The sequence below is a fragment of the Chiloscyllium plagiosum genome, unplaced genomic scaffold (assembly GCF_037043375.1).
Source record: "Chiloscyllium plagiosum isolate Xiang-an unplaced genomic scaffold, Cpla_swu_hap1 HiC_scaffold_16, whole genome shotgun sequence".
NCBI classification, from domain to species: domain Eukaryota; kingdom Metazoa; phylum Chordata; class Chondrichthyes; order Orectolobiformes; family Hemiscylliidae; genus Chiloscyllium; species Chiloscyllium plagiosum.
The window spans coordinates 55,870,964-55,896,442 of NW_028270154.1; the positions used below are offsets into that span (position 1 = coordinate 55,870,964).

Here is a 25,479-nt window from a genome sequence, read left to right on the forward strand (position 1 = left end):
TAATTAGCTTAACATTCAATGCTAGACAGTATTGTGACAAGCTCAATCTTAAGTATCACAAGCATCTGCCAAAGCAGCAAAACAATTTTCTCCACATGATTGTTTGAGACATCGATAATTCTAGGTCTAAACTCACACTATGAAAAATTCATTGATCACCCTGTGATTATTTACCTAAATTGACTGCTGTTTAAGTGATATATTACTTTTACCTTCTCATCTTTGTTTTTAACTCCTTCTATGACCTGATCCCTCCCTAACTCTGATATCCTCCAGCCCCACAAGCCTGTGAGATATTTGCACTCATTGAGTTCTTGCCTCCAGAGCATTCCCAGTGAGAAAAGCTCAACCGTTGGCCTTGGAGTTGCTAGGCAGTTCCAGCTGAGGGCACTTCATGTACACTGCTGCTCTGTATTAAAGCAAACAGCAGATGAGTGTATGGTTTCAGAGCAGATGGAAAGTGTGGAAAAATAAGGCTCGAAAAAAAATCAAAAAATAGTCAAGCAATGGATTCAGGACCATTCATGCAATCACCATGGATGGCCTAAAACTGAAGAAGAATTAGCTGAACCCCAGAGAAATTAGAATATTGGCGTCTGCGATTGTCCATTTGATCAACTCCACTCTCAAGACCATGCTTTTTTCAAAATTAATTGTTATATTTTAGTACAAACAACCTTGAATAGCTCCAAATTGTGATGACATGGTATTTTTCAACCTACAATGCATTTCTAACTGGACAATAAAGTTTGAAAATATATTTTGTGAATCATGCACTCAGTTAACAGAGTCATATATGCAGTCACAATATGTTAATCAATATAATTCTTTGTCTGGGATTATCCATGTAATGCTGGCTTTTTTGATTTATTTTTAGGTGGCACATTCAGTCTTTGACTGGCTTTCTTTAAACTTCATTGAATGTGCACCTTTCTAGATCCTGAAGAATTGATTCTAAATAGTCAATCAAAATAGAATTTCAATATTTAAGCTAGTTGTACCTGTCTGTTTATGGTATTGTATTGCAGCTATACATCATTTGAGATGTATACTTTTAAATGCAAATCTAGGCAAGCATTTGTAATTGTAATAACCTTACACCAAATAACACAAATTCATCAGAAGAGGCATATACTCATAAAATGATTCAGAAAAGACCTTTATACCAAACAGTAAGATCCTGCAGCACATGCTGATGTCCAAACACATTGTCATACCAACTTCTGGCAAAGCAATCCACAAAAATCAAAATTCCTGCATAACTCGAGGAAAATAATTATAAGATTCCGGCAGCACATAACTCTGATTCAGGTGATCATAACATCACCCTTCTCCCCTTTACCCCAAGTCTATGGAAATGTATGTAGACTCTATAAGATTGGAAAAGACTATTTGTATTTCATTATACTGGTCCCAAATGTCTGAATTTTCTTTTCAAACCTTATTACTCATTTCTTTACCCAAAAGCAAGTATTATTATAATTTTCTGAACATTTATAGCATATTTCATTTCCAACACCAATCCTGGACAGGTTATTTCACATGATCACCATCTGGATACATTATAGCCAAGTATTCACTTTGAATTTTGATGCATTTTGCCTAATTATGGAGATTCATTTTGAACTTTATTTAAGACCTGGTGGATTAAGGAAATAGGTCACAAAACATTCTTTATTCTGAGGATATTTTCACATTTATTGTTAAATTAAATTCACAAGTTTTAAATAGTATTTCAATAATAAAATAATAAGCAATCTTTAAATATTTTACTACCAATGTCCTTACCTTGTATACAAAAGTGCACACAAAGTCAATGAAACCAACTTGAAGTTTTGGAAGTTCATCAGCTTTGTTTCTATCCATCATGGGCTAAAATAGACATGAAAATTCTAAATAATAATTCGAATAACCATAAACACTGCAGTTCAGAAAAATTCTGACATTTGCCTTTTCTCAAATTAATTTATCAAATTACTTGTTGAATTACAATTTGTTAAATATCTTGTAACAACAAATACTCCCATTATTATGTTCAATATATCAACCCATTATTTGATCCAACCATTGTACCAGTACTTACAATAGGTTGCTGTTCCAATACAGTTCGTTCCAAGTCACCCTGTTCCCAGAATTCGGCTGCTACTAAGAGAGCTACCTTGAATACAAAGAAAATGATAGATATGCAACACAATGTAACAACTGAAAATAGGCTATCAATTTTAATGTAGGAATATAGTGGCTCTACTAATTGAAATGCAGATTGACAATGTGTAAGAAAATTTGGTATAGTTCTTTATTCAACAGTTGGCTATTATTACAATTATGGAGTTACTGGAGGCATAAGCTAACTTTATTAAGGGGAGGTGGTTGAGTGGTGGTAATATTACTGGACCAGCAATCCAGAGTCCCAGGCTAAAGTTCTGGAGATGTAGATTCAAATCCCTCTATTGGCTGCTGCTGAAATTTGAACACAATAAAAAAATCTCGATGCACTTAGTTGCATCAAGATTTTTAAAATTGAATTCAAATTTGTCATAAATATCTGGTTCACCAATGTCTTTAAGAAAGGAAATTTGCCAAACCCCAGCAATGTGATTTGCTGGAGGGAAGAGCAATAATTGCTGGCCTAGCCAGTAATGTCCGCATTCCATGAATGAATAAATATCCATTTAAGCAATTCCCAGTTGTGAAGAAAGGTCACAGACCTTAAACATCGTTCCACAGATGCTGTCTAAGCTGCTGAGTTTTGACACCTTTTTCTGTTTATATTCCAAGGAAGTGTCTGGTCATGCACTTACCATAGAAGTATGGCAAATACACTTCCACTAATTTCATAATCATTAATTAAAGCACAACTGGCACACTGGATCTTGTTGGGTAGATTCCCATTCAAGGTTTTTGGATAAGGAGAATGGTGTGATGCTAACTGCTGCCACCTGGAGTTTTTCCAATTAGGAAACTTTCTAACGAAAGTAGTCTGCTTGTTATGGTTTTGAAATGAGGCAAAAACAACACTTTTAGAAACTCTATTAAAGTTTATAAGACAATATTTGTCTTTTGTAGATCAGCGCTGGCTGTTCTTGAATAAACTGGTTTCCCAATGAGTACTAACTTTGTTATTTTTTGAATCTGCCAAGTTAACCAAGGCTAAGCAATCTGCAGTTAACTGGTTTATCCCAATTTTCCTTCTTGCATACTACCAACTCTCATTATTATTTTTCTTAGCTAAGGATGATTCATCGTTGCCTCATTCCCTATCTATACTTTCTTGGCCACTTTGAATTGTTGCAACATGCTGCATTACAGGAGCTCTAAACTATGACCTGCAGCGCTATGAACTCAAATCATTATTCTTTTATCAGTTACTGTGCAAGACAGATCAATAGAAATAAGTACAATAAGTTAAATGTAGAGTTATCTAATTCATAAAGCAAAATACTCCTCAGCAAATTGTTCATAGAACACAAAAGTAGGTATAAAACAGAAAATGATATTTTACCTTGCTTTGCACTTCCCAAGGTTTTGTGATTGCAGACAAATCACATGCTGTCATCATCATGGCCCTAAATTAATTATGCTCAGGATTACACAAAGGTAATTACCACAATAATACCCCAATAAGTACCATAACTGCAATCAACCAGGGTACCAGAACTGCGCAAAGCATTTTTTGTTGGAAGCTTTTTTGTGGGAAATGGGCATCTCTGCTTGGTTCAGCATTTCAGAAGGTGAACTGCTGTCTTTCACCATTGCAATTCATGCAGGTTTAGGTAACACCCCACAGTGCACATGGGAAAGCAGTTCTAGGACCTTTACTGAGTGACAGTGAAGGAAAGCAATTTATTTCCAGTCAGGATAATGTGTAGCTTGGACAGCAACTTTCAGGTGATGGTATTTCAATACAATAGCTGCCCCTGGTGTTTCAAGGTGATAGAGGTTACAGGTTCGGAAGGTGCTGTCAAAGGAGCTTTGATGGTTTACTGCAGTGTATCTCTTTGATAGTACACTTTGTTGATTGATTTGAACTTAGTTTCACTTTGATTGCCATTGATTTTAGCTTTGTTAGGGCTCCTTGACATCATGATAAGCCCTTTCTGATGAAGGGCTTGTGACCAAAACATCAATTCTCCTGCTCTTCAGATGCTGTCTGACCAGCTGTGCTTCTCCAGCACCACACTCTCGAATCCTTGATATCATACTCAGTTAAATCCTGCCTTAGTCAAAAGCAATCACCTTCACTTCTCGTCTGAAGTTCTGCTCTTTTGACAATGTTTAGACCAAGGCTGTAATGAGCGTTGGAGCTGAATAGCCCTCATAACCTGAGCATCATTGAGCAGACTATTGTTAAAGAAGTGTCACTGGGTAGCACTGTCAGTGATATTTTTCAACACTTCTTCTGATTATTGAAGTAGACTGATGGGGCAGTAATTAGCTGGTTGGATTTGATCTGCTTCTTATAGACAGAAATGCTTGGGCAATCTTCTGCATTTATAAGTAGATGCTAGAGGTGTAATTGCACTGCAACAGCTTAGCTAGTGGTAAAGCTGGTTCTGGAGCACATCTTCAGGACTATTGCTGGATTTGTTTTTGTCAGGGATCATAGCCTTTGCAGTATCCAATGCTTTCAGTCATTTTTGATATCACATGGATTGAATTGAATCGGCTGAAGGCTGACTATTATGATGTTGGAGATCGTAGGTTAGGATGGATTATCCTTTTGTGCTTCTAGGTTAAGGTGAATGCAAATGCTACAGCCCTATCATTTTTATTGATAGTCTGGGCTCCACCAAAGTGGACACTTCTCCAACACTGAGTTGCTTAATTATTCATCACTTTTCACAACCAAATGCAACAGGACTGCAGAGCTTAGATCTGATCCATAGATTGTCATTGCATTGCTTAGCTTTGCCAATCACATGCTGCTTGGCATGCAAATAGCTTTGCATTGTAACACCACCAAGTTGCCACCTCACGTTGTAGGCATGGTTGGTTCTACTCTAGGCATGCCTCCCTGCACTCTTCATTGAACCATAGATGATTTGCTGGCTTGTAGATAGTTATAGAATGGAGGATATGACAGATGATGAGGTTATAGATTGTGGTTGAATACAGATCTGCTGCTGATAGTCCACAATGCCTCACGGATTCTCAATTTTGAGTTGTTAGATCTGTTTGAAATCTGTCTCATTTGCTATGAAGGTAGTGTTACAGAACATAATAAAGGATACCCTCAAGTAGAAGGCCAATCTCCACACTCTGCACAGTGAATCACCCCCTACTAATACATTTATGGACAAGTGCATCTGCAACAAGTATATTGGAGAGGACGAGGACCAAGTATATTTTCCCTTCATGTCGGTTCTCTCACCACTTGCCACAGACTTAGTTTAGCAACTGTGTCCATTAAGGCTCAACCTGCTCAGTCAGTAGTGGTAGTACTGGATAAATATAATGGAGATTGAAGTCCTCCATCCAGTGTAAATTCAGTGCCCTTGCCATTCTCACGGTTTCCTCCCAAGCGGTATTCAATACGCTGGTGTACTAAATCAAGAGCTGAGGAGGGGTGGTAGGTGATAATTAGCAGAAGGTTTCCTTGCCATTTTCGACCTAATGCCATGAGACTTCATGGGGTCCAGAGTTAAAGTTGAAGATTTTCAAGATAATTCCTTCCTAACTCTATACCTGTGTGTTACCACCCCTGATGGGTCTGTCCTGATAATGTAACAAGATATGTCCATAGATGTCAACAGTGGTGCCTAGGACATAGTCTATGAGAATGACTGCCAGCTATTGCTCAACTAGTCTGTGGGTCAACTCTCTCAATTTTGGAACAATCCCTCAGATGTTAAGAGAACTTTGCAGGGTCAACTGAGATGAGTGATTTGTTGACATTTCTGGTGCCTTAGTTAATTCAGAAATAAATGTGAAGTTCAACATTCTAAAGTCACTGACTTACTGAATTTTATAAGAATAATTGAAGCCATATTTCTTCAGCACATTTTAAAGTCTAATTGCAGATTTGGAGTTTCAAAAAGATTCCATTAAGAAAAGCTAGAATTTCACTTACATGATTATTTCTTTCCTCGTTGTTTCCAGTATCATAAATTGCACCCATTCTTCATCATCTTCATATGTTTCTGACAAGTCTACTATCTTTTGAAACATTGTTCTTTTTCTGAGATGTGATAGAAATAATAAAAGTGCACATCAATTGAATGCTATGTCTCACAAAGAAATTAGATGAAATCCAAATCTGTGATGCCTTTTTAAGGTATTGAAAAACGTACTTGAAATAAAGTGCCAGATCTGTAGCAATGATGGCAATGTCCATCAGATGGAGGACATGTTCATACTGTCTTCTGTTAAGATTTTGGAAGATATTTAAATCCTGTTAAAAACCAAATAGCCACAAACTAAGTAAAAATGAGATCTAATCAGTACCACATACTGCATTACTGTTAGAACCATGTAGAAAGGAAGATATTTAGGAGCATATTATTAACTCTTTTCAACATTCATTCTCATTTATCTTTAGTTCTTTCATGTTTATTTTTCTATCATTATTTCCAGCCATTTATTACCAATGGCAGGAGAATGGGAAAAGTCTTGTTTCCACGGCTCTGTAAAAGCTGCTAACTGGATCCTGAGCGAGATGGTCAAGGATGAAACTAGGCACCAATTAATTTCCTTGATAATGGGTTTATTGATAGAACACAGGATTACACTGTGTCCCAGCAGTCTGAATTGGTAAATGTTCTAAGTCTTTTTGAGTTAACCGGTTTGGAGAAGTCATTACAGACCTCTGAAACTTGAACATGGACCTCTAGCTAAGAGGTAGGGACATTACCACTGTAGTCTTGTTTACATCAACATTTCCAAAATGTGACTCAGCCTATAGGTAGTGAAAATGACTGACATTAATGCCAAAAATTGTGGTGTTATGAATATATCAAATATGAAATAGCTGACACCGGTAGTGCAGGTATAAGTTAACAAAACTAGAATTTCCCTCTATTTTTATACAATCCTTTAGTTAATATTGAAAACTTTTTTTAAAAGTTACCATAGAAATGCCTGCTATCAAAAACATTGTTAGTATACATTTTTATCATTTTTCCAATGATCCTTACATATAAAATTATATGTAATCTTACACTTTGATCTACTGTTAGTTTTTTATTTAAAAACAACACATAATATACATAAAATATTTTTAACTTGTAAAACTTGTTCACTGTGTGTGTTATGCCCACCAGCAGACTATCTTCTTTTCTATTTCTTCCCGCCCTTCCTTGTGATGTCGTTTGAATATTGGGATTTAACACAATCCTGACATACCTCATCTTGAAGCAGGGTTTTGCCAAATTCCAAGTGATGGCGTTCCATAATGGATGAGCCATGAAGTTTTGCCAATGGATCCTGTGATCTATTGGATTGGTGAAATATAATTAATATGATTGTCTTTTGCTATAACATAGTATTCAAAATAATTGCAATAACACATGCCAACTGCCTTTAGTGATAGTTACTCACTTCATTTGATAGAGGTTGTTTGTTCCTCTGTGATCAATGTCATGGCAAAATGCTGCTGTCACCATGGCTAAAGCTTCTAGATCTGTGTAGTAGCGCTTTAGGTTTCCAGTCTAAAAGAAATTCACAGGGTAATGTTAATAGGTCAGAACTGTCTGGTACACAACAGCTCACAAAACAAGCCCCTTTCATTAGATTTATTTTCTCTCTCTTCAGCTAAAAATGTATTGCAAGATGAAGAGAGTGTCTAGGAACTTGGTGAATAATTGGACAAACAGGCTTTTACCAAACCTGAATTTTTGCTCCACAGTTGGTGACTTTGCTTTTGGGTATGTAGGTTCTAAGGTCTGGAATTCTACCCTTGAGACTTGTTGTCCCCATCTCCCTCTTTCTTCCTTAAGGCACTTCTTAAAATCCACTTCTTTGATGAAAAGGTAGATTTTTTTTATCATTTGTCCGAATATTGGCTTAAGTGATCTGGTGCCAAATTTTGCTTTTTAATACTCGTGGAATGTTTTGATACTTTAAAGACCTGATGTAAATACAAGTTGTTGATGGCAGAGTTTTAGTCCAGTTCATTGGTTGAGTAACAAAACAGAAATTGCCAGAGAAACTCTGCATGTTTGACAACATCTGTGGAGAGAAAGCAGAGTTAAGGTTTTGATTCTGTTGACTTTTCATCAGAATTCGTCATCATTGGTTGTGTCATTATTTAACTTGGTCTTAATGTACTGTTTATCATGTGTTGTGTCATCACAAGGTTGCTCTTTAATTTTTAGCTAAAGCTAGTGCCACTCTTCACATGCTCTTCTGTTATTTTGATTTGTTTTCATTTGATTTATTATTGTCACACATGATTCCTGAAGAAGGGCTTATTCCCGAAACGTCGATTCTCCTTCTCCTTGGATGCTGCCTGACCTGCTGCGCTTTTTCAGCAACACATTTTTCAGCTCTGATCTCCAGCATCTGCAGTCCTCACTTTCTCCTATTGTTACACATACCTAGGTACAGTGAAATGTTTTGTTTTGTGTAGATTTGTGAAGGAGCAAAAATTGCCTTTGCAGTGATATGTACTTCATGTCAGATGTTGGAGTTTAAAGAGAGTTTAAGGGGTTACTGCGGATTATATCTGCCATAAATGCTGTTGGATGTGAATTTTATCAGATTGAGTGGATCGGTTGGAGAGACAGATAGAAGCAATGAGGAATTTGCAACAGCAACAGTATGTGATGGATGGCAGTTATAGGAAGGGGGGAAAGTCTCAGATGCAGTCACATAGATGGGTTAACTCCAGGAAGAGTAAGAGAGGTAGGCAGCTAGTGCAGGAGTCTTTTGTGGCTATACCCATTTCAAACAGGTATGCTGTTTTGGAAAATGTAGGGGGTGATGGATTCTCAGGAGAACGTAACACGAACAGCCAAGTTTCTGGTGTTGAGACTGGCTCTAATGCAACGAGGGGTACGTCGGCTTCCAAGAGATCAATTGTGACAGGGGATTCTCTAGTCTGAAGTACAGACAGACGTTTCTGTGGCCAGCAGAGAAAAAGCAGAATGGTGTGTTGTTTCCCTGGTGCCAGAATCAGGATGTCTCAGAGAGGGTGCATAATGTTCTCATGGGGGAGAGGGGCCAGCAAGAGGTCATTGTCCACATTGGAATGACATTGGAAGGGAAAAGGTTGAGATTCTGAAGGGAGATTACAGAGAGTTAGGCAGAAATTTAAAAAGGAGGTCCTCAAGGGTAGTAATATATGGATTACTCCCAGTGCTACGAGCTAGTGAGGGCAGGAACAGGAGGATAGAGCAGATGAATGTATGGCTGAGGAGCTGGTGTATGGGAGAAGGATTCACATTTTTGAATCATTGGAATCTCTTTTGGGGTAGAAATGACCTGTACAAGAAGGACGGATTGCACCTAAATTGGAAGGGGACTAATATACTGGCAGGGAAATTTGCTAGAACTGCTCAGGAGGATTTAAACTAGTAAGGTAGGGGAGTGGGACCCAGGGAGATAGTGAGGAAAGAGATCGATCTGAGGCGGGTACAGCTGAGAACAGAAGTGAGTCAAACAGTCAGGGCAGGCAGGGTCAAGGTAGGACTAATAAATTGAACTGCATTTATTTCAATGCAAGGTGCCTAACAGGGAAGGCGATGAACTCAGGGCATGGTTAGGAACATGGGACTGGGATATCATAGCAATTATGGAAACATGGCTCAGGGATGGGCAGGGCTGGCAGCTTAATGTTCCAGGATACAAATGCTACAGGAAGGATAGAAAGGGAGGAAAGAGAGGAGGGGGAGTGGCATTTTTGATAAGGGATAGCATGACAACTGTGCTGAGGGAGGATATTCCTGGAAATACATCCAGGGAAGTTATTTGGGTGGAACTGAGAAATAAGAAAAGGCTGATCACCTTACTGGGATTGTATTATAGACCCCCCAATAGTCAGTGGGAAATTGAGAAAAAAACTTTTAAGGAGATCTCAGTTATCTGTAAGAATAATAGGGTAGTTATGGTAGTGGATTTTAACTTTCCAAACATAGACTGGGACTGCCATAGTGTTAAGGGTTTAGATGGAGAGGAATTTCTTAAGTGCGTACAAGACAATTTTCTGATTCAGTATGTGGATGTACCTACTAGAGAAGGTGCAAAACCTGGCCTACTCTTGGCAAATAAGGCATGGCAGGTGACTGAGGTGTCAGTGGGGGAGCACTTTGGGGCCAGCAACCATAATTCTATTAGATTTGAAATAATGATGGAAAAGGATAGACCAGATCTAAAAGTTGAAGTTCTAAATTGGAGAAAGGCCAATTTTGATGGTATTAGGCAAGAACTTTCAAAAGCTGATTGGAGGCAGATGTTCGCAGGTAAAGGGACGGCTGGAAAATGGGAAACCTTCAGAAATGAGATAACAAGAATCCAGAGAAAGTATATTCCTGTCAGGGTGAAAGGGAAGGCTGGTAGGTATAGGGAATGCTGGATGACGAAAGAAATTGAGGGTTTGGTTAAGAAAAAGAAGGAAGCATATATCAGGTATTGACAGGATAGATCGAGTGAATCCTTAGAAGACTATAAAGAAAGTAGGAGTATACTTAAGAGGGAAATCAGGAGGGCAAAACGCGACATGAGATAGCGATGGCAAATAGAAGTAAGGAGAATCCAAAGGGTTTTTTCAAATATATTAAGGACAAAAGGGTAACTAGGGAGAGAATAGGGCTCCTCAAAGATCAGCAAGGCGGCCTTTGTGTGAAGCCACAGAAAATGGGGGAGATACTAAATGAATATTTTGCATCAGTATTTACTGTGGAAAAGGATATGGAAGATACAGACTGTAGGGAAATAGATGGTGACAGCTTGCAAAATTTGCAGATTACAGAGGAGGAAGTGCTGGATGCCTTGAAACAGTTAAAGGTGGATAAATCCACAGGACCTGATCAGGTGTACCCTAGAACTCTGTGGGAAGCTCGAGAAGTGATTGCTGGGTTTGTTGCTGAGATATTTGTATCATCGATAGTCACAGGTGTGGTGCCGGAAGACTGGAGGTTGGCAAACGTGGTGCCACAGTTTAAGAAGGACGGTAAAGACAAGCCAGGGTACTATAGACCGGTGAGCCTGACCTCGGTGGTGAGCAAGTTGTTGGAGGGAATCCTGAGGGACAGGATGTACATGTATTTGGAAAGGCAAGAACTGAATCAGGATAGTCAACATGGCTTTGTGCATGGGAAATCATGTCTCACAAACTTGATTGAGTTCTCTGAAGAAGTAACAAAGAAGATTGATGAGGGCAGAACAGTAGATGTGATCTATACGGACTTCAGTAAGGCGTTCGACAAGGTTCCTCATGGGAGACTGATTAGCAAGGTTAGACCTCATGGAATACAGGGAGAACTAGCCATTTGGGCACAGAACTGGCTCAAAGGTAGAAGACAGAGGGTGGTGGTGGAGGGTTGTTTTTCAGACTGGAGGCCTGTGACCAGTGGAGTGCCACAAGGATCGGTGCTGGGCCTCTACTTTTTGTCATTTACATAAATGATTTGGATGCGAGCGTAAGAGGTAATGTTAGCAAGTTTGCAGATGACACCAAAATTGGAGGTATAGTGGACAGCAAAGAGGGTTACCTCAGATTACAACAGAATCTGGACCAGATGGGCCAATGGGCTGAGAAGTGGCAGATGGAGTTTAATTCAGATAAATGCGAGGTGCTGCATTTTGGGAAAGCAAATCTTAGCAGGACTTATTTACTTAATGGTAAGGCCCTAGGGAGTGTTGCTGAACAAAGAGACCTTGGAGTGCAGGTTCATAGCTCCTTGAAAGTGGAGTCGCAGGTAGATAGGATAGTGAAGAAGGTGTTTGGTATGCTTTCCTTTATTGGTCAGAGTATTGAGTACAGGAGTTGGGAGGTCATGTTGCGGCTGTACAGGACATTGGTTAGGACACTATTGGAATATTGCGTCCGATTCCGGTCTCCTTCATATCGGAAAGATGTTGTGAAACTTGAAAGGGTTCAGAAAAGATTTACAAGGATGTTGCCAGGGTTGGAGGATCTGAGCTACAGGGAGAGGCTGAACAGGCTGAGACTGTTTCCCTGGAACGTCGGAGGCTGAGGGGTGACCTTATAGAGGTTTACAAAATTATGAGGGGCATGGATAGGATAAATAGACAAAGTCTTTTCCCTGGGTTGGGGGAGTCCAGAACTAGAGGGCATAGGTTTAGGGTGAGAGGGGAAAGATATAAAAGAGACCTAAGGGGCAACTTTTTCACGCAGAGGGTGGTACGTGTATGGAATGAGCTGCCAGAGGATGTGGTGAAGGCTGGTACAATTGCAACATTTAAGAGGCATTTGGATGGGTATATGAATAGGAAGGGTTTGGAGGGGTGGGCTGGTTGCTGGCAGGTGGGATTCGATTGGTTTGGGATATCGGGTCGGCATGGACGGGTTGGACCAAAGGGTCTGTTTCCATGCTGTACATCTCTATGACTCTATGACTCTATGCATGTAGTATCATACAAAGATCATAGGGTGATTGAACACAGTGAGGAATACGAAGTAATGGCTGCAAAGAAGGTGACAAAAAGTAAGTTAACATTAGATTTGAAATTTGAGAGATCCATTTAGAAGTCAAATACAGCAAGGTAGAAGCTGTTCTTGAACCTGTTGGTCCGTGTGTTTCAGCTTTTGTATCTTCTGCCTGACAGAAAAGATTGGAAAAGATTATCATCAGGGTGGGAGTGTTCTTTGATGATGTCGGCTCCCTTTCTGAGGCAGTGAGAAGTATGCATAGAGTCATGGATAGACTGGACTGTATTCACAATTCTCTGTAGAGCAGTTGCCATACTAAGCCATGATGCATTCAGATAGAATGCTTTCTATGGTGCATCTATAAATGTTGGTGAGAATCCTTATGCACATGCTGAATTTCCTTAGCCTCCTGAGGAAGAAGAGGCATTGTTTTGTACCTTTATTACTGCATTAATATGGGTTGTCCAGGACAGAACATTTGTGATCATCACTCCTGGGAACTTGAAATTCCCAATCATCTCCACCTCAGCTTCATTGATATAGGTAGGGATGTGCCCTCCTCCTTGCTTCCTGAAGTCAATGATCAGCTCTTTAGTTTTGCTGACGTTGAGGGAGAGATTTTATTCTTTATGCCATTCCATCAAGCACTCGAATTCATTCCTGTATTCTGTCTTGTCATTGTTTGATGTTCGGCCTACAACGGTGATGTCATCAGCAAACATGGAGATGGAGTTCTGACAAAATTTGGCCACACAGTCATGAATGTACAGAGAGTACAGTAAGGGATTAAGTACACATCCTTGCAGGATGTTGGTGTTGAGGATTGTTGTGAAGGAGGTGTTGTTGCCTATCTTCACTAATTGTGGACTGGGTGTCAGGAAGTTGAGGATTCAATTGCAGAGGGTGTAGCAGAGACCAAGGTTTCTGAATTTGGAGACTAGTGTAATTGGAATTGTAGTGCTGAAGTTGAAATTGTAGTCAATAAGTAGAAGCCTGACATAGGCATCCTTATTATTGTCATTGAATCATAATTGGCTCCCGGGACTAATGGTAATGGTGATGTGATGCATGTGAAGTTGCTTATTGCAGTGGAATATAATTCTGATGTATCTAAGTGACTGCAGCATCACATGGTTCCCCAGGTTTTGAGCTGATTGATCTGTTCTGAATCCATTGCATTTAGCAAGATGTATTACTATGGAAACTCAGTGGAAGCTGTGTGCTTTCTAAGAACTAAGGAACATTTAGGAATGTGTAATAGTCAACCTCATATGTTTGTCATCAAGAGCAGATGCATCTGTAAAATGTAGACTGGTACAGGCTGATTGTTTTCTCATTGCCTGCCACAATGTCAATCTTGCATCTTTGTCATTCAGGAGCCACCCAGCTCTGTCAGTGCAGTGCTACCAAGTTATTCTTGGTGATAGACAGTGAAATTCTCCACTCAGAGTGCTTTTGTCCCCTTGCTACCCTCAGTCCTTCTTCAACTGGTGTTCAACATAGAATAGCACTGACCTATCAGCTGAGGGAGGGTAATAGATGGTACTCAGCAGGAGGTTACTTTACCTCTGATGACACGAGACATCATGGGGTCTGGAATCAATTTTGGGTACTCTCAGTGCCATTGACTTCCAAATATGCCACAGCCTCTAATGAGATAAAACATACCCAGGGATGGTGATGGAATTGCCTTGGCTGACAGGCATAATTCACTGAGTAGACATCAAAGAATAACTAATAACACAATTTTAACATGGACTGTGGATGTCATTTTGTGCTGACTATGTATTTCAGAGCAATCAAGTAGGCATAATCTTTTCTGTTTAAAGGAAACATGTCAAGGGATTGCCAATCAAAGCACACCGAAGAGATCAATTCACAACTTTATTCGTATAGTGATGCTGGGAGACCCTGTTTCACAGATTTATTCAGTTTCCCAGGTCTCAGGAAAAATGGCAGTTTAATAGAGGCAAGGACACCTTCAGGATAAAGGACAGATCCTTTACTGAATTGCTCATGGACCAGGAGGAGAAGCAAATTTGTCCCTAGCTATGCAGTTCCAACTGGGATTCAGACCTGTTAAATCAGCCTGGCTTCTTGGTGTGGAACCTGTTTAGTAAAAAGCAGGTGCCAACTAATCCATAACATGCGAGGAAACTGGGACTTGAATCCTGCCTGAAACTTCAAACTCACTTTGTTGAGAACACTAATCCCTGACAATATCAAGGTTAATGAGTCCTTTTATAATTCACAGACTGTGTAATTTAATTCAGATTTGAGGGTTATGTGGGAACAAGCAGGGAGAGACAATATTGATGCAAATAAGCTGAACAACATGCTTATGTGCTATAACCATCCTACAATTTCATATTTCATCTGTAGACCTAAGAAGGTAAGTTCTTACCATGAGAAGGGCAAACATGGTGTGCCCAACATTGAACCCATGCCGCCAGTTGTGATAGGTGATTTTTCTGTATCCTTTACTTAGAGAATAAATGAAACGGACCAATACCTGTCACATAACAAAAAGCTTTGTGACTAATTTAGTCAAAACAAAATGTTAGTTTTGTGATGAGTTTTTCTTCAAGCTGGTTACAATTGCTGTAATTTCTCTTCATTTTACAAAATCACCAAGTTATTTTCTATTCAAATGTAAATTTCAAAAGCAATAGTGACTACTGGCTGAACTTTCATTTTTTTTTGACATAAATATTGTTGTTGGTGTCAAAACAGAGAAGGAAGGCCTTTGAAAATGGTGGATATGATCAAATTCTGGATTTCCTGTTGATATTTCTATCCCCAGCAATTTTCAACAGCACCTATAAGAGTCTGGGTCACACTCTCACAAACAGCACTCCCAACATTGCTGGCTGTATTTTGGGGTTGAGCTTTTAAGACTTGCTCTTCATCTTATCTCTAAAACTTTACTGGAATCAAGAAGGGTTTTGCGTCAGACAAGATGCATGGCTCCCCAGAGAATTCATAAACTGGTATAGAAACAACAAGCCATTTCATAACACTAGCAACCCTTGAACTACTCATCAAATTTAAAAACATCATTAAAATCCCTTGTGTGTATTCCCAACCAATTATCTTTAGTGTTATCAAGGAAAATCAAAGTGTTAGAAACAAATCGTACTTTCTCGTGCCAAAGGACACTCAAGGAAGTATAAAAGGGCCCATTATCAGGTTGAGCTTTCAGAAGATATGGGATCAGGCAGATATGATGGAATCCGAGAACAGGCCCTTCTTTCTACTTTTAATGTATGGGCTCAGTAACCAAGTCTACCACCCACTTGGACGGGGCAGTAATGAAGGATACCAGGAGGAACATTAGCTGAGAAACTGGATGCCACACCTTCATCTGCATTTACATTTGGATCAGGTGTAATTCATGATTGGGGAGGAAGGAAGGGTTTTGTGATGGTTTTAGGCCTCAATAACTAGTTTCTCTGTTGTTTCCTTTGAACCTCCTCTTTGGTCCGGGGTGGTGAACAAAGAAAGAACATTTACATTTAAACCCAACCATTTCAGAGATTGCTTCAGTACAGAAACAAAAAATACATTTTATTGCTGGAAAACGTTAAAAATATAAAGAATACAGAGCAAATTACAATAACCTTGATTACATAATACCATAAGACATCTGAGCTGAATAACGTTCTGGTTAGCACTGCTGCCTCACAGCGCCAGAGACCCGGGTTCAATCCCCACCTCAGGCGACTGACTGTGTGGAGTTTGTACGTTCTCCCAGTGTCTGCGTGGGTTTCTTCCGGGTGCTCCGGTTTCCTCCCACAGTCCAAAAATGTGCAGGTCAGGTGAATTGGCCATGCTAAATTGCCCATAGTGTTAGGTAAGGTGTAAATGTAGGGGTATGGGTGGGTTGCGCTTCGGCAGGGCGGTGTGGACTTGTTGGGCCGAACGGCCTGTTTCTACACTGTAAGTAATCTAATCTAATCTAAAGACTATTTAGCCCATCGAGTCTACTTTGTCATTTAATCATAGCTGACATGTTTGTCAACCCTATTCACCTGTCCTTTGCCTATAACCCTTGATACCCTTACTAATCAAGAACCTATCAATCTCTATCTTAAAGACACTCAATGATTTGGCCTCCACAGCCTTCTGCAGCAATGAGTTCCACAGATTCACCACCAACTGGCTGAAGAAATTCCTCCTCATTTTAGTTTTAAAAGGTTGTCCCTTCACTCTGAGGCTGTGCACCTCAGTCTTAGTCTCTCCTGTGTGTAGAAACATTTTCTGCACATCCATTCTATCCATTCCTCTCAGTATTCGGTAAGTTTCAATCCGATCCCCTTCATCCTTCTAAACTCCATTGAGAACAAACCTAGAGTTTTTAACTGGTCATCATATGCCAAGCTCTTCATCCCTGTAAATTTCCACTGGACCTCGAGATACATGTCCCATAATGTTCCAACTATGGTCTGAGCAGAGCTTTATACAGCTTTGGCAGTGCATTTCTGCTTTTGGCTGTATTGTTAATGTATCATGTGAATAGTTGTAGTCCCAATACAGTCCTTGTAGAACTCCATTAGTAACTAACTGCCATTCTACTTTCTGCCAGTCAGCTAATCCTTTATTCATATCAATACCTTTCCCCTAACACTGGGTTCTTATCTTATTTAGCAACATGCTATTCAACACCTAGTCAAAGGCCTTTTAGAAATCCAGATAGATCACATCCACTGTCTCCCCTTTGTCTAACTTGCTTGTTACTTTTTGAATGAATTTTAACAGATTTATCAGACATGATCTCCACCTGACCAAGCCATACAGACAAAGCCCTATTTTACCATGCACTTTCAAGTACTCTACAATCTCATCCTTAATAATAGATTATAGAATCTTACCAGTGATTGGGGTCAGGTTAACTAGCCTATTGTTTCCTGCCTCCTGCCTCCCTCCCTTCTTAAACAAGGATGCTACATTAGTCATTTTCTAGTCCTCTGGGACCCTTCCTGACACCAGTGATTCCTGAAAAATCACCAGCAATATTTTTACAATCTCCTCAGCTATCTCCTTGAGATCTCTGGAGGATAGTCCATCTGGTCCAGATGATTTATCCACTCTCAGACTTTTCAGCTTCCCCAGAACCTTCTCCTTAGCAATGACCACTACATTTACCACTGCCCTAAATCTCTTTAAGTTCTGGTATGCTGATGATGATTTCCACTGTGAAGACTGATGCAAAGTATCTATTCAGTTCTTTTAGCATTTCTTTGGTCCCCATCACTAATTCTCCAGCCAGAAAAAAATATTTTCTTTCAGTATTCTCTGCTGATTTATAAAAGGTTTCTCAATCCTCTGACTCCCCACTAATTTCCAACACATTGTATAATTTTTATTTTGCTTTTATGCTGTTCCTGGCTTCACAAGTTAACCATGATTGCCTCATCCTCCCCTTAGTATGCTGCTTCGTCACTTGTATGAATCTCTGCTGTGTCTCCTAAATAACCACCAAAAACTGGTACTTTAGCTGTTTCACCATCTTCTCTGCTCGCTCCCCTTCCAATCAACTCTCACCAGCTCTTTGTAGTTACCTTACTCAATTGTAATACTATTACATCTGATTCAAGCTTTACCTTCTCAAACTGCAGGGTGAGTTCTATAATATTATGGTTACTGTCTGCTAGGGGCTCCTTCACCTTAAGCTCCTTAATCATCTGCTTCATTACATGTCACCAAATTTAGAACTGCCTGTTCCATAGTGGGCTGTACCACTGGTTGCTCCAAAAACATCATCTTGTAGACATCCCAAGTATTCCTTTTCTTGACATCTGCTACCAACTTGATTTTCCCAGTCCACTTCCATATTGAAGCCCACCACCCCAATGATTATTGTAATAGTTCCTTTCTTGCATGCCTTTCCTATCTGTTGATTTATTTTCTTCCCCATATCCTGACTACTGCCAGGAAGCCTGTACACAACTCCCATTAGGAACTTTTTCCCTTTGCAGTTCCTTCTATGAAAAACATTATTTTAAAACATTTTTTCCATTATAAATCTAGTGGTTTTGGGATGCTCTAACTCATCAACTTCCAATAACCTTAACTAAAGAATGCCAATGCAAAAATTCGCACATTGTTCCTTACATTGGAGATACTAGACACTATGGTGTTTTAACAATGATGTTGCAAAAGCCCTACTGAAGGAAAAAGGCTATAATCTGCTAAAACACATGCTCTTACAAAATGCATTGACTTTTTGCACATTGAGTAAAGTGCATAATGTGCCTGTCAATAGACTGGAATACAGTAACCCTAGTTTATCACATTTAATTGGTTGCAGTGTAAACAAACAAAATGACTCACCGCCTGTGGTATGTGGAACTTATCAACCACACCAAGTTCATAATACATCTGTATTCCACATTTCACAAGGTCCAATGGAGACCATTCAAAATCACAAAAGTGAAACTCATAGAGTTCTGCTTCCTCAGCATCTGGAAGTTCTTCAGCCTTAAAAATAATACAAAAACAAAGATATGAATTATAATAATTAACAATGTGGTGGAATTTCTGAGCAATTCACAATCCTGACTTTGAACTGGACCACCTGTACTTCACTGTTGCCGAGTCAAAAACTGGAACTCCCTTCCTAACAGAACTGTGCACTCCAAGGATGGTAGCAGCAAACCAAGAGGATGAACCATCACCACTGGCTCCAGGGCAGCTAGGGGTGTGCAATAAATGAAAACCTAGCTAGCAATGCCAATATCTCATGAACAAATAAATAAAATTGATCAAATATGGAGGAACGAGAGTTATACTCATTTTTAGAAGATCTTTTCATCTCCATATGGATCTTGAGATCTTCTCATGGTAGAAACCATGTGACTGGCTATAGGGGTGCCAAAGAGGGCAGGAGAGGATATGAGGGATTAGTGCTTAGTGAGTTTAACATCTTCTAAAAAACCTAGGACAAAATCCCAGAGGACTGAAGTGGGGTTTCGAAATATTCCGCCTCAGCATTTAACTACTCACATGGCCAACTCTGCTCTAGTTTCTGTGTCGGTTGGCTTGATTTTGCAACTGCCCCCATGGAGGAGAAATTGCATTTAGAGGTGCTTTTTACTGATGTCAGCAGAATGAGATGAGAAATCTCTCAACTTGTGCTATCTTAAAATCGTGCACTAAGTACCACTCTTCTGTAAACTGACCATAGCCAAGGGAGTAGGGTCAAGTTCAAAGAAAAGAAGAAAATTTCCCTTTTTTGAAAAGAGGATGCATAGTCTTTGCTGTTCGTTATTTAGAGAAATTATTTAGAGTATTCTTAAAGTTATGTTTTTGTTGAGAGTGTTTCTTCAGTCTTTTTATTTACTTATTGCAAAAGATACATCTTAAACATAAGAAAAGAATGAGATAGTGTATAACTATAAATCCAGAATTATTCACTCACCAATATTTCCTGAAGATCTTCTTCCTCACACTCATCGGGTTCTCTATCAAAGTATTCTCTAGTTTTCTGACAAATATAATGTTGTTAGTGATTTGTTTCTGGAATCATAGCATTGCTGGAAATTTAATTTCAATATGATATAATATTGCTGAACAAAGTTCATTAACTTTTTTCCAACATACCAGGATATCTTGTATTTCATCTTTAGAGCATTTAACATGATAGTTCACCATATCTTGTGCAATATCTTTCCTATTTTCTAATTTGTTCATTTTGTCATATGTATCCGTGTTCAAAACAGACCATCCAAGGAATTGTGTCAAGGCCTACAAAAGATAAAGACTTGTAAATATGCAGTATCTTGTAGTCTGATTATGATTCCAAAATTACCAGATTGAAACTTACTTCCATTAAAGTTTCATCCATTTCATCAAATGGTTTTCCATCCTTCCTATTATAAAAGGTGGCAACTCCAACAATCTCCTCTTTCTTGTTTACTATTGGCATCGATAGCACATTTTTAATTGTCCATCCCAAACTATCAAGTGGCTCTTTCTGTAAATATGAATAGAATGGATTTAAACTATACACAGGGATTTATGGCTTATCCATAGTATATCTGACAAACTGATCTATGTATGTTCACTTGAGTTCAGTCAATCTGTGCAAGCTCCAATAAATTTATATAGAACCATTGGGTTGGTTTTAGTCCTAACATTGTGGCATTCACTGGTCGTCTGGACAAGTTGGGCAAAGGATGTGTTTCCATGCTGCATGACTCTATGATTCTATGTCGTTTGGGATCTGGTACGGGTCTGTCATGGTCAGTTGAACCTAATGACATAGTGGTCGGCCAATGAATGCAGGTGATGTGGGCTTGCCACTGGATTACATGGCAAGGAGCAGCTCAAACAGTCATTGACCATGGAGAATCCTGCACCACCTGATGACTTTGAGCTGGCAGCATATTTAAAGGGCAAATAAGCCTTGTGCTGGATTTAGAAATTGTCTTTTAAGAATTGCTCTGTAGGTTTTAATTTCCAGCATCTAAATTCTTGTTGCTCCAACACAAAAATACATGCCGTTATCCAAGAAGAAGACTCCTCTGATGTCATGCTAGATCATTTGATGTGTCAAACTGAGGTCAGAAATGTCACAGTACAACTATCACATCCCCTCCAGTGCTCAAAAATAAAAAAAAAAGACAGGATAGATACTTCCCACACTGCCATTACTTCTTGATTTCCTTGCAGGCAGCCCTACAGCTATCTTCACTCGACGGCCTCAAATTTATGATGCCATTTTAAGGAATGGATTACATTATTTGAGCTGCTCCTTACCATGTAATCCAGTAGCAAGCCCACATCACCTGCATTGATTAGCCAATCACCATGTCATTAGGTTCAACTGACCCTTACCAAATTTTGGACCCAATATGTCGAGGCTCTAAATTTTCTTCCCTGAGGCTGCATCCCTCAGAGAATCTGCTCAGCAAATTTACACACAGAGTAAATATTTCCCAAAATCAATCCAGTCCAATCCGCAGCAAGTCCACCCAGTGAGTTGTGGACCCCACACACAAGTTGCTAGCTTTCACTGGATATGTAACTGAAGATACGAGAGACACATGTGAGTTTAACTGAGTTGCAGAAGCAGGATTAAAATATGCCAAATTGCAATTAATAATATATAAGGTAATTAAGCAAATCAATGAGCCAATGAATATGATTCCTGTTCTATTGCCTTCCCACTACTGACTTAATTGCTTACAGCTTTCCATCATCACGAATCTGATGCATGGACACCCGCACAATTCCCTGGGCCCAATCATCATCTTGCCCATTCTAGCAGGCTTGACAACTGTCCATCATTTTCTCTTTGCATTTACCTACCTGAAATTCAAAGAATTCATCTGCAGCTGCATTCATAATGTTGCATATCTGGAGAAACATGAAATACAGATAATTTCCCCTTTAGTCTCAGTTAACATATATTGATAGAGCAACTTGCTTTAATGTAATACTAAAGCACAGCAAGGTTCTATTGTGTCTACTGTTGGGGTACAAAACTTACAAGACTGGTTTCTGCAACATACGACGGTAACCCACTAACTAGGGCCCAATGGTCTGGAGGAGGGTTCCTGAAAAAATAAATTATCTAAATTAGAGGAAACCATTTAAGTTGAAAAAATAATTGCAGTGACTTCCTCTTAATAACAACATCTAATATCAGAAACATAAGTGCTGGCCCTCTGGTGGGCACCTTTCCAGTAACAAACATCTATTCCCCCAGTGACAGGGCAAGGAGGAGCAATTAGCTGTTGATTGTTTGGTGCCTCCTGCCTGGGTGGCTGTTTGGAATTTTGACTTCTCAGGTCCTTGATACCAAAACCCACTGTTGGCCATGAAAGTCTCTGAATGACACTTAATAAAGCAAGCCATTCCAAAAAGAGGCGACGCTGGGCTCTCACTGTTTCTCTGGCTCTTTGGTGAGAGCATAAATACCTGGATTAAATTCTGTCCTTCCTATGTGAGGGAACAGAGAGATTGCAATAAAAGGGACAGAATAGAATGGATTGAACTGAAGACGGGTGGGGAAGAACAGAGGTCAAAATTTTTCTTTGGACTTGAATACATTGCAGCTATTCTAATTTTTCTACAAATTAAGATAAGAGAGATGGGCATGACTGGAAAGCAATTGAGAAAAAGTGATGATTTTTTTTAGAAACTAAGAAATGAACATTTTTATTGCACTTTTTACAGTGTCAGGACATTCCAAAGAAACTTTAAAGCCTTGTCACTGTTGCAATATAGACAGTCATGGTTGTTAGTTTATATACAAAATCCCCTGGACATCAGTTGGAAACATACAGGACTTCTTTCAGTGATATTAGTAAAGGAAGGAAGGTTGAGTAGGGTGGCAAAAGAACTCCCCCATCCTCCCAAAAAATGGTGCAATTAGATCTACATCATCTGAGAGGTCAGTTGGGATCTCAGCTTAACATTTGTCTTAAAGGACCTGTCTCCCAACCTTGCACCGAAATGCATAAATTACTGAATGGGATTTGAAGGCAAGAATGCTACTGCTGAACCAAAGTTGACATTGAAAAGATTGGCAATGAAAAGAGCATGCAGGGGGAATGCATGTCTATGGGAATGAATTGATAACATTTTCCTGCAGTGGACCTATTAATTACAAGACATTCAAACCACTCTTCTGTTGAAAGGTTTCTTTTATAATTTCTTTTGTATTTTGAACACAGAATTTATTACCAAGGGCCAATCACGTTATATTGGACAATAACAACTTGTATCTAAAATAATGATTTTAATGGAATATTACATCCTAAAGTACTTAACAGGAGTGTTACAAAGCAAAATTGAACACCACACCAAATAAGCAGATATCAATTCAGATGACCCGAATCTCAGTCAAAGATATAGATTTTAAAGGGTGTCTTAAAACTTGAGAGTTGGAGAGGTTTAAGGAGCAATTTCCAGAACTTATGGTCTTAATAAATAAAAACATGGTCATCAGTGTGATATGAATAAAATTGGGTTTGTATAAGAGGCCTCTAATTAATGAAGTACAGAGATTATTACAGAGGTTTGTGGGACTGAATGACATTTTAGGATAGGTAGAAGTGATGCATGAAAGTATTTTAAAACGCGAACGAGAAAGAACCAAAATTGAGGTAGTGTTTAACTGGTCAGTGAGCGCAGGGACATGGGTAAATGGGAGTGGGTACAAATTACAATGCAAGCAGTGGGGTTTTGAATGACTCAAGTTTACCAAAACGTGGTCCCTTTAAATAGACCTAATAAATCCAGATTTCTTTCCTCTGTGAAATATAACTTGTCCCTTTGCAGGTGTGTATGTGTCCTTTCCCTTTGCTTCATACATAAAGGGTAACCAGCTGACTGTACAGTTTTAGCTGTTGTGTAAAGCAGCAGGCCTTTCTGACATTGGTTAATACCATTAGGAGGGGAATGAGGCCCTTAAGTAGTTATTGCTTGCTCACATAGGGGTCTCAATCGGTAGGGGGATGGGAGATTTGACCATGGGTCTTCCTGCTCAGAATATAGTTCTAGGAGAGATGGAAAGGTGGTGACATCCAGGTATGCTTTATCCTGCTTCCAAGCTCACCAATGAGAACAGAAGATTCTGTCTAAATATCCAATCAAATTACTTCTGCCCATTCTATTTTCTGATTTTTTTTTCTCTCTGAATCCAAATGTGGATCTGAGAAGTAACTTGAATCAACTTTGAACAGTGTATTCATTTCTCAACTTTTTATTGAACAGAGAGACTTACGGGATGACTTTAATTTCCTCTTTTCCATGAAGGATGTAATCAATTATTTTGTAGAAGTTTATTTCCTATAGATAAAAATAAAGTACGTAAGAATAAAAATGTCAAAACAAAAGTAATATCTTTTGAATGAAATGAATTGTAAAATATACCCTTCCATCTGGAGTTCTTGGACCATCGTATGGTGGTACTTCACCCATTTGTACTGGCCAAAGATCAAAAAATTCCTGCAATAAAAATTACAAAATCGAAATGAAAATAAAGTTACCTGAACATAACTCATAACCAAGTCAATGCTGCCATATTTGAAGTACTGATGCAAAAATTACAAGACCTTTTCCTTTGTCATGTCCAGGAGCGCAACTGAATATCTGTCACAGTTCAGAAAGGCTCGCACAGTGTAAAGGGCTTTGTGAAATTGACGCTCAATATCAGTAAGTTCTTCAAATACTTTGCTTGCGGACCATAAGAGAACCTGTGAAATAAACGTTTCTACACTCAATTGTCGAGACAAGAATGTTAACACATTTCCTGTGATACGCAAGACTAGACGTTCATCGGAGTCAACTTGTAAGATGTATGTTTTGAAAAAGCTTTTAAATAAGGTAAGAGCTCTGAAGGTGCTAAAGTTGATGTTGCATCAAGGTCCAAACAATATGATGATATCACACAGCCTTCTGGTGAGGCAAGTGAAGGTCTGCATGCATTACCAATTGGAGCTGATGTGTTTTGCACAGGTCCTGATAATCCTAATTTATTATGCCTAGTTAATTAATGCAGATTATATCTATTGTCATTATACAATAAATGGCTTTCTTATATAAGCATGTTTTTCTGTTTAGACCCTCTCTTACCATGAATGATTAGTTTATCCCTTGATTCAGCACAGTGAAAGGACAATACACCAGATAATGTTATTTTGATGTAGTAAGTTTCAATTCACCTTTTACAAGTTTCATTTAATAATTTATTTGCTTTTTTCTTTGTTACAGTGTCCCATCCAGGGCTACTTAACTTAATTTTGTGTTGTTTAAAAGAATAAAGAATGACTGATGATAGTGAACGATCAAACAAGGAATATAACAAACAGTTGTCTTTGGCAAAAAAACGGTATAGCAATAGTGCTGATTGCCAGTAATAAGTAATTGAAGTGATTGCCAGTAATTGAAGTAATAATAAAATTTTCTTCTAATGAAAT

At 39.0% G+C, this 25,479-nt stretch overlaps 1 protein-coding gene across 3 annotated transcripts in view; it reads right to left on the bottom strand.

Moving 5' to 3' along the window:
- pde6a (phosphodiesterase 6A, cGMP-specific, rod, alpha) overlaps window positions 1-25,479 on the bottom strand; it is a 50,112-nt gene that overhangs the window by 8,690 nt on the left and 15,943 nt on the right. For all 3 annotated transcript variants that reach the window (XM_087995416.1, XM_043703784.2, XM_087995418.1), the window contains 17 exons: window positions 24,616-24,756; window positions 24,434-24,508; window positions 24,285-24,349; window positions 22,044-22,110; window positions 21,863-21,910; window positions 20,376-20,525; window positions 20,153-20,296; window positions 19,971-20,036; window positions 18,884-19,030; window positions 14,955-15,062; window positions 7,537-7,646; window positions 7,342-7,429; window positions 6,291-6,391; window positions 6,071-6,178; window positions 3,503-3,566; window positions 2,084-2,158; window positions 1,789-1,872 (listed from right to left, as the gene is read on the bottom strand). In XM_087995416.1, the coding sequence (XP_087851542.1) occupies window positions 1,789-1,872; window positions 2,084-2,158; window positions 3,503-3,566; window positions 6,071-6,178; window positions 6,291-6,391; window positions 7,342-7,429; window positions 7,537-7,646; window positions 14,955-15,062; window positions 18,884-19,030; window positions 19,971-20,036; window positions 20,153-20,296; window positions 20,376-20,525; window positions 21,863-21,910; window positions 22,044-22,110; window positions 24,285-24,349; window positions 24,434-24,508; window positions 24,616-24,756 (1,641 nt within the window). The remainder of the gene's footprint in view (window positions 1-1,788; window positions 1,873-2,083; window positions 2,159-3,502; window positions 3,567-6,070; window positions 6,179-6,290; window positions 6,392-7,341; window positions 7,430-7,536; window positions 7,647-14,954; window positions 15,063-18,883; window positions 19,031-19,970; window positions 20,037-20,152; window positions 20,297-20,375; window positions 20,526-21,862; window positions 21,911-22,043; window positions 22,111-24,284; window positions 24,350-24,433; window positions 24,509-24,615; window positions 24,757-25,479) is intronic.